The 13,949-nt window shown below is 46.0% G+C and overlaps 1 protein-coding gene across 9 annotated transcripts in view; it reads left to right on the top strand.

Moving 5' to 3' along the window:
* FRMD5 (FERM domain containing 5) overlaps positions 1 to 13,949 on the top strand; it is a 417,439-nt gene that overhangs the window by 353,060 nt on the left and 50,430 nt on the right. For all 9 annotated transcript variants that reach the window (XM_063596611.1, XM_003814960.6, XM_008967837.5 and 6 more), the window contains one exon: positions 11,011 to 11,115. Coding sequence is in view for 8 of the 9 variants with exons in the window: in XM_003814960.6 (XP_003815008.1) it covers positions 11,011 to 11,115 (105 nt within the window). In the remaining variant the exon portion in view is untranslated. The remainder of the gene's footprint in view (positions 1 to 11,010; positions 11,116 to 13,949) is intronic.

Genomic DNA, 13,949 nt, shown 5'->3' with positions numbered 1-13,949 from the left:
TAGTAGACATGGGGTTTCACCATTTTGGCCAGGCTAGTCTCAAACTCCTGACCTCAGATAATCTGCTCTCCTTGTCCCCCGAAAGGGCTGGGATTACAGGCGGGAGCCACCACGCCTGGCCCCAAGAATTATTTATAGACCAAAAGACATCTGTTGCTGCTCAGCCACTGAAATACCACATCTGGGAGAACCTTCAGGAAACTAACAGGTTGAGGGACCCAATGGTACTTGTCTCAAAGCACATCCACAGCTTCTGCCTCAGCCACGTTTCAGAGGCTCTGCCTCTGGTTAAGTGAGATGAGGTTGCAAGGGACACTTTATCAGCCCCTTTCCATCTCTGTCAGTTCCTATCCCTTCTTTATCTGGACAGTTGAAGAGTTCTCAATCTTATATACAAGATCATACAAATAAATCTTTATTCCCCACCCTCACCCCAGCCAGACTGTCACCCCTAAAGCCCTCGCATATAGAAATCCAGCAGTCCCGCTGCTGCCTGGGTTATAGTCTAGGAAATAGTGGGCCTGGGAAGGACAGAGGCTGGTATTAGCCTGAGGATCCACTCTGAGAAGATCTTGCAATGATCCTCATTTTATGAGGCTGGAGGCGGGCATTAGATGATCTAATGGGACTTTTCCATCGCTCACAGTGGAATGTAAAATGACCAGACTGGTAGCAGGATAATAGTTTCACATAATGGTGTTCACTGTGTCAGGCCTGCTAGAGGCAGTTTCTAAAATTGAATGGATTCTGTTTAGTTACTCTTTCCATTTACTTTGAGCAATGGCCCTGAGTTTTTTAGATTAATTACACTAGCAATAAACATCTACCTGTTAAAGCTACCCGATTAGCCTTTTTAAAGAAAAAAAACTTTTTAAAATCCTTGTTTAGAAGATGGACCTGGGATGTTATTACTTTGATTGACTAATAACAGAATCAGAGGATTTTGAGCACATAAGGGGGCATGAGATTATTTGCAGATAGAGAAACTGAGGCACAGAAAGGGAAAATGACCTGCCCAAGAGATCACAGTCAGAATGTGCCTTTTCTTACTCCCATCGCTTCCCTCCTGCCCCAAACTCCCTGCCAAAGTTGAACATGGAGGACTTGCCTCCTTGGCATGGTACTACATGCTCAGAGCATATTTCCTATACCCACCCCAACCCTCCATGGAGGGGCAGCTGGATCCTCTCTCAGGAAAAGGAGAGAAACGAGAAGGCTGGTCTTGACAGCCAAGATAGAATTCTGACTAAGGAGCTTCAAGGAGCGTAGATGTAGGGAGGAGACAGCAGGTTGAGGTACTGGGGCACCTTCCAGCCCCGCCTCCTAGACAAGAGAGCCCAAAGGCCAGGATAGGACATGTTCTGGAACAGACTCCCTGTCACTGACAGCAGATCTGGGGTGAGAAGGGGAGTTCTTTCCCTGGATTGAGTTTGATGATAACTGCTGGCTTTATTTTCTGATGATCTAGTTCATAGCAAAAGTGCAGTGAGTTTTGAGCTAGTTAGCCATTGAAAATAAATGGTAATTGGGGACTCGAACTTGCAAGCCAGAGTTGGGTAGCTGCCCACTGTCATGAAAGGCAGAATTTAAAAACCTGGTAGGAAGAAGCAGTGTTTCTCTGTAATATTTAACTCACAGTCTAATGCTCTGAAGTTGGTACTCTTGTTATATGAAAACGTGGAAGGTTAATGAAAGTGGGGTTTGTGCTAACAGAGTTGGATTGTCACAGAGGTCAAATATCTGCTTCTCTTTCCCTTATCCCTGTAGTCTTGGCTTCAAGAGCTACAAGACCGTCAGATGCCAGTAATCCCCAGACCAGCAACAGCAGCATCACCTGGGAACTTGTTAGAAATGCAAATTCCCAGGCCCCACAGCAGACCTATGAACTAGCAACTTTAGGGGCGGGGCCCAGCAATCTGTATTTTAACAAGCCCTCCAGGTGATTCTGAGGTGGACTCAGGTGTGAGAACCAATGGTCCGGAGTATGGTATGCTTCCTAATTTGCTGTTTATTAAGGAAAGTCAGCCTTCTGAGTGAGCTAGCTGTCTGCCTCCTATCTTGCCTCCTTCTCCTCTTCTCCTCCACCAGTGGGACAACCACTATTGGAAGATTCGGGGTTTGTCCTACTGCTTTCCTAGGCCTCGGTATTTGTACAGGAAACTGTCTCTCCACCCATCTGCCTGGCTCCAGGCCCCAGCTGTCTCACTCCTCTCCTGGGACTCTCACTATTGTTGTTCCAGTGAAGTTGTTTCTACTCAGTGCTGGGAAGGGAGGCATAAACCTGGCTTTTGTTCCTCTAGTGGGACCACAGATCAAGGCAGACCATGGAACTCTTCTTCAGAGTTTTGTTTGCTGTGACAAGGGGCTTTCAAGGGAGGCCCTGGCTGTCCTTCTCAGGAGAAGCAGTGAAAATGATTTGTCTGGTCCTGGGATAGGATGCCAGCAGCTGTGTGTGACTGGGCATGCTCTGGGGAAGTTGGGGCTTCAGTCAGAGAGCTGTGGGCCCTACTTGCCCATCCCTCTCTCATTTATCTGTCAATATCCTGTTGTGCAGTACCCTGGGGAATCCCAGGGGGAAGAGTCTAATGCTACAGGTAGCTCCCGTAGGTTTAACTACAGAGGGAACCTGTTCTGTTTTTTGAGAGAGATCAGGGCGCTGAGTTAATTTCTTGAAATATATTTTGCCAAATGCTTTTTTTCTTTTTATTCTAATTAAAGCCAAGGCATTAAAAGGTATAGTGTCTATTGGAATCGTGTCATATCTTATTCCCCTTACTCAGCTCCTCCTTTCTAGGGAGCATGTCAGGAGCCTGTCACAGAAGCTCTGCCTTTGTCTCTGTGGCACTGACTAGAAGCTGCCAGGCTTCTGAGGGGATTTGGTTTGATTACATATATTTGAAATTTTCTATTCTTCTGATCAGGAAAAAAATAGCCTTGGGTAAGAAGAAGACGCAGATTTGTACTTTAAGAGCCGCTTTGGGCATATTTCCAAAATGGTAGCCACTCCCAGATCTTGGGGACACTACAAGGTGGACATGTAGCCAAGATCCATTCATACATTCTTGCCCAGGGAGGACAGGCTTCTGTTCCTTGAGTGCATTGACTCATTGCTGAGGCCTTGTGCATTCAAGTCCATCCATCCTGGAGGAAGAAGAGGTCTCAAGAGGCTGAGGAAGTTGGCACGAAAACTCACAGGGTTTTTATGTATATTTTGTGTCTTGATTTTAGCCCCGCAGTCATCCTTAGATGTAAGATTAACTCTGTTTTATAGATAAGGAAGCTGAAGCTCGAGTACATTAAGGGATGGGTCTGAGATCACAAGCTGAGAAGTGGCAGACCAGGGCCTTGACTCTAAGTCTACTTAGTGCTCGTTCTCAAAGCCTTTGCCTTCCCAGAGCTCCTCCCCTTTCTGCTCCCTGTGCCTCAACTTCTAAGGAACATAAGTAACCTGATAGGAGAGTTGAAAAGGAAACTGCACCCAGACTGCACTCAGGACTCAAAGATCCTGACCTGTTTGCTAATGAAATGTGTCTACCTCAGGATCCATCACATATGTTGGCACTGGCCAGTAAACAATTTTTTCGTGAAGAGGAGGGAAATAATCAAAGAGTTATGAGGACCAGTGAGTTTATCATATTTCTTCTGACCCTGGCCATCCAGGATACTCCCTAAAACCCCAGAAATTCCCAGATATTGCCAAACATGCATTTGTCTTTTGCAAAAAAAAAGAAAAGAAAAAAGCAGCAATAAAATGAGTTGTCAAACTGTCCTTAGGGTTGGAGCAAGGGGAAGTCGATCTTTCCCCAAATTCTAGATTTTCTTTACAAGTTATTTGAAGCAGCATTGTATGAGAAGTGCAGCTGTATTAGAGAATGTGTGTGTGTGTTGGGGGTGGGGATCGGGGGGTGTAAGTGTGAGAGAGAAAGAGAAGAGAGAGAGAGACAGAGAATAGAGAAAGAGAATATGAGCTTCACAAATACAAAGCAATGAGTTTTTTCCTAACAAGCCTGGCTGAGTTTCCAGTAGTTCTGCAGCTGTGACATGACTAGTCCACTGAGATATTCAGCACTGGTTGGAAAAATACAACTAAAATTTATTCAATCAATAGCAAGATGCAGTGATGCTTTTAAGAGTCAACTTACTTGTAAAAGTGGCTTCACCAAAGATAAGAAAGATGAACGAGTTGTCTGCTTTTCTTCAGACCTGGCTCTGTTTTTCTTTTTCTTTCCAGACACTTCACAGGGTACAAAGATTTCATATAGAAATGAGACACCTTGTCTCTTGAAGCATCACCATTGATATCTCAATAAGACTAGCCCTCTTGTTAGCCCTGCTCTTACAAGCTGTACAACAGCAGGTTTGAAGTTCTGCTCAGAGGGTCTTAATTGCCCTTGTTGAGTCTGCTTTGGGCCATCTGTGCTGACAGAACACTTAGTCCTCCCTCCCATGACATTTCCTTGCGCACGGTGACCTCCATGTTCCAGACTGAATGTGATTTCCCCACCCCACGTGCACGTCCTGCGTGTCACACCATGTGGCGATGAGCAAAGCCAGTTCTCTGACCCAAGTGAGGACTGCCAACAAGGCTCCCTGCAGCACTGCACCTGGCATCTGAACCTAGAGATATCTGTGTGGCTTCATGAAAATCACCCCAGCTCTCAATTTGCATGTAGAAGGGAGTTGTTGGGGCAAAGAAGTTGCTGTATTTAAGGATTTGGTGAGAACAGTGGCTAAGAAGCACTGATCCTTTCTCCTTCTGAGCTCTGATTTCCCTCCACTTTGGGGCCTCACCACTCCTCCAGGAGCCACATGGTTACGTGGCCCCACAGCAGCCTCCTGGCATTGTAGTTTAGATACCAAGAGCCTGCTTGGGCCCCGTTCTTCCCAGCCTGATGGCTGAGTTCTGAGAGTAGGAAACAGAAGGGAGTACCTGGGTAGGGGTGAGCTATGGCCCTGCCACATTTGTGGTGACCTGCTACTCAAGAGAGTATTGCTTGCAGATGGACGTCTCTGCATTTCCCCCTGGAATGAGCTTTCTTAATCTTCTCCCAGAGTGAACTGGCTGCTCTTCTAGCTGCAGCCTCAGCAGTTCCTGGACAAATTTCATTGGTTTACGACTAAGCAGGAAAAGTGAGCTCCTGGGCCAAGAGCTCAGCAGGGGTTCCCTCCCTTCAAAGAAAGTGTAAAGAAGGTGCTGAAGTTAGGGAATCTGAGGTTCTGCTGTTAGCACTTGTGCCCCACACCCTCCCTCTGCCTCAGAAAGCTGGGCTGGGTGTAGCATGTGACAACAGAGGCAGGGACTGCACCCCAGAAATTAATTCACACTTTTCTGCTCCGCTCACTAATGCCATGGCCCTGAGAAGATGACCTACTGTGGCTGTTCCTCTGTAACATTAAAGTGCTTTTACACAGCATCTGCTCTGGAACCTGGCAGACATCGGCATGCCGCTTATGCCCTCACACCACTAAAAGGCATGGAAGGAAAGCAAGGAAGTCTTTGGCCTACAAGAAATTTAAATATAAAGTTAAGCTAGAATGCAGGCTGAGATGCCATCCCATCCCTGGTGCCTGTTTCTTCCCCGGCAGGCCTCCAAGGACAACTCGTTCAACTGTTGCCCTTCCTCCAGGGTGCCTAGTATCAGTGTGGCTTTCTTCCACCTCTGGACTCTTGTACTTTGGGCTACGGGTGCCCACTTTCTGTAATCCCTCCATTTTACCTCTGCCTTCTCTAAGGGCCCGTGAAACCAAGGCCAGCTACCCTTTAACAGATTGTGAACCAAGATCGTAGCATGTAGCCAGGAGGAAGTTGAAATCACTCTTACCCTCTGCTAGACTCAACTTCATTTGCACTTGCTTGTGAGGTGCTTGTGTGCCTCACAAGTAAGCAGGATTGAATAAAGTGGAGCCTAATGAGTAGGGCTTTCTGCATCTTGGCTTCTCTCATCAGGATGCTGCATGCCAGAGAGCCTGGGATTAACCTCATCCATGATGGGTTAAAATAAAGCTCCTCTCCTGCCCATGGATATCGATGATGAGACAGAAAATGCAATTAACCTTGAATAGTTTAGGTCACTGGCCCAAGCTTGCTTACTGCTTGCTGCCTCAGTCCCTTCCCTAAGGAATAGGCAAACCATAGAGAACCAGAACCAGGCGTTCCAGGGAGGGGCAAAAATAGGAATTATCCCACCCTCAGAGCTGCACAGTGATTCCAAGAGGCTCGTGAATCATTCTGTGCACCATATAGAGAGAATAAATGGGTTGTACCTATATGCACTAGTATTTTCAAATATGTATAGGCACTGTTGTGGTTCATAAAATATAAATTTATTTTTTAAACGAGTGCTTAATAAGTTATTTTGATCCAATAATGTCTTTGGGAAGAGAATAACCTCAGAAGTAGCTGCAGGGTGAGGATTTGGGTGCTCTGCCTCAGCTCACTTGTCCTGAAGATAAATGTCCTCAGGCTTGGAGCTCTGACTTTGTGACTAAACAGTAATCACCTGTCAGCGCAAGTGCCTGTTTCTCCAGTATAATCAATGGCACAACATTCAACGCACAGTTCAGCCACAGTGCCAGGGCACCTGCAGGCAAAGGGAAGGGAAGACGGCTTTGCCATCTCATCAAAAGAAAAGACTGACTGTCACAGAATATTCCAGAAACCCCTGGACTTAGGACTGGGAGACCATGGAGAGGGTATCCCAGGACGCAGCTGGCATCAGGAAGTGCAAGGGGATCCACAAGCCCAGGAAGTTGTAAAATTCCTAAAATCTTGCCGCTGCTGTTGGCTTGTAGGGAGCCCATCATGATGGTTCAGCTGCATGTGATTTCACCCAGTGCTGCCTCAGGCCACTCCACCAGCCACAGGTGTGAGTGCCTCAAAGGAAGGGCTTTGTCGCAACCCTCTGTGAAAGGTGCCTCTGCAGCAGAGCTCTAAGTTGATTCTACCTTTGCATACCTGCTGGGGATTTAAATTTCATGGAATTCTGTGTCTACCTCTTTCCTCATTCCCCTCACCCCCACCCCAGCCTTGGAGAAAGAGCAAAGGAAGATGCTTCTCTTCATTAGTCTATGCAAGAGCCCTGCACCTCAAAACAATGCATCTAACACTGGTAACTGGTAAACGGGAACTTGAGGGAACTATGTCTTCACGGCGGGGGAGCAGGGGGATTCACCAGGTGCTGAAAAGTAACCAGAAAAAGGTCTTTTTTATGTAGCTCTAGGGAATGGGTAGTGGGATATGTCCTTATTTCCTAACTACTCCAAGAGAAAAGCCATGCTTCCTTTTTCTTCCTGTGAAGTGGAAGAAATCTGAAGTTGGATCTACCAAGTTCAGGGTTCTTACCAGCTAAGAGCCTTACAAGTGCATCTGAGCTCACAGCCCATGAGAATGAGTTGTTTTATGAAAGGCAGGATTCTTATTAAAAGCCTGTATGATTTCCATCACAGAAGCATGTTTTCCCTATAGCTATCTCTGTCCCATTGCTAATCTGGTTGTTGTATGTATGGAAGCAAACTTCTTCAGCCCGTAAAACTCACATCATACTGTAGTAGTGTTTGTGAAAAACATTTTTTCATTAAAAAAAAAAGCACCAGCTGATCACAATGTAATAGCCAGCTTGGTGCAAAGTAAAATTTGTAGAGAAAAGCAATGAAAATATGCTACTGTCTCTCACTGCTCCATTTCAGTTGCTCTGAGAGAGATAATAGTATAGGATATGCTGCATGGGATAGAGTTGAACATGTTTCCTCTGCTCCCAGAGAACCTGAAATACCTCTTTAAGCTCTTCTCACTCTCTTGGCATCAGTGAAGAAGCAGTTAATAGGCCCTGCACAAAGAAAGTTCTGACGGAGTCCTTTGAAAGACCTGGTTTGTGGCCCACCACCCAGAAGTCCCAGTGTGATTCATAACGAGTCTCTGTCCTGAGAGTCACTCTTCCCTGTAGGGGACCAAAGACAGGAGGAATAGGGCCTGCGAGTTCAGGCTTATGTTGTGAGAGGGAGTGTGAGGCTAGCAGAAGTGATACCAGTGGGCTGGGGGAGGTCCCCAAACGCCAGTGAGACCTCCACCCCACCTGGTGTCCAGGCTCTTGACACCATTGAGAAGATAAGAATTCTTTAAAGAAATTCAAGGAAGAGTCAGAAAATAGTAAAAGAACAGAGATTTATTGAGATTTATTGCAAAGGGCAAAGTACACGTTCAAGAAAAGGGAGCGTAGGCATACTTGAGAGAGTCATTCAGTGGGGTTTGGGGTTTCTGTCTTTATGGGTTTCTTTAACCAAGGGGTGGAATATTCATGAAAATTCTTGGGAAAAGGTAGAGATTTCTCATAACTGCAGTGGCACCTATTTTTACAGCAAATATGGGTGGTCTTGGAACAGTCCTGGCGCTGGTAGGTGTGTGATCTAGTATGTTAACGAGTTTATAGTGAGGTCCTAGGAGAAACCTAGGTCAAATCCAGCCACACATTGGGTTCAGTGGGTCTTAGCTAGCTTGGTCTATGCCCTGTTTTTCAGGGTCTTATCAGCCCATAGCCTCTAGTCATGTGAAACTGCTGTCTGGAATTTTTATTCTCCTGTGACCACCCTGTATTATTCCTGTCTCAGAAGAGGAGGGGTGTTGCCCACATGTTGCCTCCTTCTGTAGTTGAGCTGTCTACTCACCTATTCTTCCAGCTCCTGCAAGGACAAACTTCTTAACATAACTGCCGCGAGATCAGCATCCTGCCCTAGTTCTCCTTGGATAGTATGTGGTGAGTTAGCAGAAGGGGAAGAAGTGAGGTGTAAACCTTTTGTGAAGGTCTTTAAAATATGCTCATTCTTGGGGCAGGGCCAGGCCCTTCTGTAATTACCCATGGCCTTGGGCCTTGGCACAGGAGAGATCTTTGGATCTTATCTTACAACCTCAATTTGTGAGACAAACGTGATAACCACTACACTACAGAAATTCCTCATACAACCTCAATTTGTATGCAAAATTAGACATAGACCCGCCAGAGATGATCATCTGAACTGAGCTGCAGAGACCACTGGGGACAGGCCAGCGATGGATGCTGTGCAGGCTCCAGATGTTTTGACAGTTTCCTGCAAGTCATTCTCCTCCCACTTCACCCTTGGCATCCAGGCAGGTCTCTGAAGTAGAAGGTTATGGGTTATAAACAGCCTAGCTTTTCACCATTTTGTGAAATCTTTTAGCAAACCTTTTCCCTTCTATTCATTCAGTAATTTATTCAACAAATAATTATTGAGGACCTGCCTGCCATGCATCAGGCCCTGTGCTAAGTTCTGGGGGAAGGATTCTGACCTCATGAAAATTACAGTCTAGAAAGGAAGCAGATAGTAAATAGATAACTAAACAAATCAACAAGATAATTACAGATTGGTATAAGTGCTATGAAGGACATAAATGGCAAAATGAGATGGAAAGTAACTGGGAAGGGCTGTACTATAGGGAAAGGCCTCTCTGAAGAGGGGACATTTGAGCTGAGTCCTCAAAAAATAGGAGTGGCTGCAGAGAGCTGCAGGAAGAACATTCCCGGCAGAGGGAATGCAAAGACAGTGGCAGAAAAGCCTTGGGGAGTTCAGAACGGAAAAGCCATGGCTGAAGTGTAGTGAGGAAAATGATTTTGGGTGAGTGCAGAGAGAAGCCAGGCTGTATAGGGCCTGGGACGCCATGATCAGAGTTTTCATTTTATTCTGAGAGCAACAAGAATTAAGAGAAGTGAGTAACATAAAGATCATTGTATGTTCACTGCCACATTGTTTGTAATAGCAAATTAGAAACAAATGTCATCAATATGGAACTGGGTAAATAATTTTAGATTCATTGCAGTGACATGCAGCAGTTAAAAACTGTGAGGCATATCTATATATATTGCCATAGAAGGATTTGCAAGATACCCTAAGTGGGAGAAAAGAGCTTAAAAATATGTTACAAAATGTATTTTTAAAAGAGGAGATGTATATGTATGTAGGTTTGCCTGTGTATAAAACATCACATAAAGGATATACAAGAGGGCTGGGCATGGTGGCTCACACCTTTAATCCTAGCACTTTGGGAGGCCGAGGCAGGCAGATCACCTAAGGTCAGAAGTTAGAGACCAGCCTGACCAACATGGTGAAACCCCGTGTCTACTAAAAATACAAAAATTAGCTGGACGTGGTGGCACATGCCTGTAATCCCAGCTACTTGGGAGGCTGAGACAGGAGAATCGTGTGAACCCAGGTGGTGGAGGTTGCAGTGAGCCAAGACTGCGCTATTGCACTCCAGCCTGGGAGACAGAACGAGACTCCATCTCAAAAAAAAAAAAAAAAAAAAGGATATACAAGAAGCTGATAACAGTTGCTTCTGGGGAGAGGAACTGGGGCACAGGGTGGCCAGGGTGGAAGGGAGACTTACTGTTCATAGTATATCCTTTTGTTTGTTTAAATATCCTACAATGTGCCTGATCACTTATTCAGCAAGAAAGAGATGATGTCTAAATTGTGGACACCCTCCTTGCTGTGCAGAGAATGGACTGAAAGGGCAAGAGCAAAGGCAGAAGATCAGTTAGAAGGCTCTGGCAGTGGTCCTGTTGAGGGATGGTGGTGGCTTGACCTATGGTGTTGGTAAGAGAGAGGAAGAGAAGTGAATGGATTCAAGATTTACTTTAGAGGCTCAGTCAGCTGGGCCTGGTGTAATTATTGCTGTATTCCACACTGACATTCCCTACACTCACAGTTTAAGAAAGCTCTCTGTGCATTTGAGATGGGAACTGGGCTTACCTGACTCTACCCTGACTTCTCTGACATCTTTGTGGTGGGAAGAGTTCTTGGGCTCCTTCCAGGTGCTAAAAGCCTCTGGATTCCAGACAGTGAGTGATGTATCACAATGTGGAGGACATAGTTATGGACATTCACCCCTTTCATAGACACATGCAACAGTTACAAACAACTTTTAATGGCTATAAAAAAAAAACAAAGTTACACTGAAGAAACCCACTCATTTCTCAATGGAGTTTTCTTTCTTTGCAGAGAGATGCCAAAGGCCAGTACCTGTTTGACCTTCTTTGCCACCATCTGAACCTACTTGAGAAAGACTATTTTGGTATCCGCTTTGTAGACCCAGATAAGCAGCGGGTAAGTCAATATTCAAAGCACAAAAGGAGGACAGGGCTAGTCAATAAGCCTGAGGTCTTGAACTGTCATTCATATTCAAAGTCAAGCTTCAGGAATCAGGGACCAACCAGACCCTGCAGTTGGATGTCGTCTCTTCAGATCATAGCATTAGACCTGGAAGGCACCTTGGCTAGAGCTCACCTGGAGAAGCTTGTCATTTTACAGTTGCTGAAATGGCAGGCTAGGGAGCTTAAATGATTTGCACAAAGTTGGAGGCAGAGCAGCTGGGCTGGAGTTGTGGTCTCGGAGCCCAGGTCACAGGGTGAGCCTCTCCTGCCCACTTTTTAGTAAGCGGGCTGAAGCACATTGTACTGGTTAGGAAAGGCCTCACCAAAGGTGCCATACCAACCCAATCTAGGCAGTACAGACAGAGCCAAACCAGCGCGGGCCTTTCAGCACCTTGCAGATCTTGCAGTTCTTGCTCTGCTCTACACAGCATAGGCAGCTCTGCAGACACAGGGCATTCTGATAGCCAAGGGTGCTGATATTCCAGACAGATTCAGGAACAAGTCCATCATCTCAGGCCCCTGCCTATTTCTCCAGCTTCATCTCCCCAACCTGCTGTGGTCCCGCCAGACAGTAATACTTTTGCCCTCCAGATACATCATACCTTCTTTCTTTACAGAGCCTTCACCTATAGAGTTCCCCTGCCTAGAATCTTCTCCTTTTCCTCACCACTCCACACTCCACACCCTTCTTCCAGCTAACTCTTTTTCACACTTAAGGTCTCAGCTTAGACTTTTACTTCCTCTGGGAAATCTCCCCTAACCCCACTCTGTATTAGGGATCCTCCTATGGGCCCCCATGTGCCCTCTGCTACCCTGTTATAGCACTTATTACATCATTCTGTGATTACCTGTGTTCCCTGCAAAAATGTAAGTTCCATGAGGGCCTGGAGTTTGTCTCATTCATCACTATCTCCCATTTAACTAGCACAGGCCTACAATGTAGTTGGTGTTCAATAAATATTTTCTGAAGAAATGAATGCATGAGTGAGTTAATGGCTTATAGTGTTGTATTTCTTACATCCATTTGCCCAGCCTCCCAGCTTGCAGACACCTGCAGTTTCTATAACTTCCCTTCATCTACCCTTTGCTCTTTGTGGAGATGTACTCTCTGGCATCCCCACTAAAGTAGAGAGGTAATGATGGTGTTTCTTTGTTTGGTCCAAACTTTTATCCTTAAAAAGGAAGGCTGGCTGTGTGCACTGGCTCATGCCTGTAATCCCAGCACTTTGGGAGGCTAAGGCAGGCGGATTGTTTCAGCCCAGGAGTTCATGACCAGCCTGGGCAACATGGCAAAACCCCGTCTCCACTAAAAATACAAAAATTCGCGGAAATGGTGGCATGTGCCTGTAGTCCCAGCTACTTGGGAGGCTGAGACATGAGAATCACTCGAACCCGGGAGGTGGAGGTTGCAGTGAGCCAAGATCACACCACTGCGCTCTAGCCTGGGAGACAGAGCAAGACTCTTGTCTTAAAAAAAAAAAAAAAAAAAAAGGAGGGCCAGTTACTCCAAGATCTCTTCATCCCCTAGAGTGGTGGTATATGAAGAAAAAAAGGCAAATTGTATCCTGTTCATTGGTTTTTTAGTTAGGTCAGAATGTGCTTGAGGAGAATAAGAGAATATGTGGATGTGATGAAGGTTAAAATGAGAAGGAACTAGAGAGAGATAAGAACATGGGAAAGAGGAGAAGTAAACATTTATGGAGTTCCTACTGCTTGCCAGGCTCTGCGCTGCACACAAACCTAATTCTTCCAGCTGATGTATACTGCTCACTGAGTCGTGCCAGGCACTAAGCTAAGAGCTTCACGTATGTTATTCCATCTCATCCTTAACAAAATGAGATGAGTATCCCTAATGATAATATCTGTTATCCAGATGAGTAAATAAAGTCTCAGACAAGTTAAGTAACTTGCCCCAGGTCAGTGGCAAAGCCAGCCTCGAGCTCAGACCTATTTGACTCCAGGGACAGTGTGGTTTCTGAGATTCCATGCTGAATGTATAACTGATAGCCTCTGAAAGTTGTGTAATTCTGTGCCTTGCGGGAGGGGTTAAGGAGAGCAGAGAGGCTTGAGAGAGTATCTGAGGGTTGTAGGGAAATGGGGACCTGTAGAGAGTTGCCCTTAGTCCACTGATTCATGGTAGGGATGGAGGAGCTGAGCTCCCTTGCTCCCTCAGTGTGTAAGGGCCTAAAATAAACCTCTTTCCCTGGGTCTCAAGACAGTCTGAACCCAGCACTTACATCCATCCGATGTCAGTCCTTGCTCTGCAGGAGCCTCCATGCATCTAGAAGCTCTCCTGGTCTCTCCTGGAGGAGCTGCCCTTACTTTCCTTCCCCAGGATGCCTGACTCGGGCCCAGGGCCTCCACCTTCTCTTGGCCTCTGCTTTGAACCCTTTCAAGCCCCTAGAGTCTGAAGATTGTGCCACATTGGCCCATTCACTCAGATAGGGGAGGAAACCCTCCTCTCTGAATCTTCTTTTCCTCTTCTTTTAATCCCTCCTCCCTAAGCCCATGTTGTCTGTTTGCTAGTGAATCTGGGACCGATTTGGTCAGGCATTTGCAAAAAGCCACTCTGGCCATCACCATATTCTTGGGTTCCTCTCAAGATTTCTCTGCCAGACTCCAAATCCCATGGATCAGCTGTGACAGCTCTTCAGTCCCTTCTCACCCCTTGCTACTCTCCTCCAGCCTCAGTCCTTTCTTGAGCTCTCACTACAATAAAACTAAAATCTTCTTTCTAGCTATTGTCAAGGGGAATAGCCTTTTGTCATTCAGCTTTATCTGCCCTCT

The sequence above is a fragment of the Pan paniscus genome, chromosome 16, assembly GCF_029289425.2.
Source record: "Pan paniscus chromosome 16, NHGRI_mPanPan1-v2.0_pri, whole genome shotgun sequence".
Taxonomy (NCBI): domain Eukaryota; kingdom Metazoa; phylum Chordata; class Mammalia; order Primates; family Hominidae; genus Pan; species Pan paniscus.
This window is presented reverse-complemented; position numbering and strand designations above follow the sequence as displayed.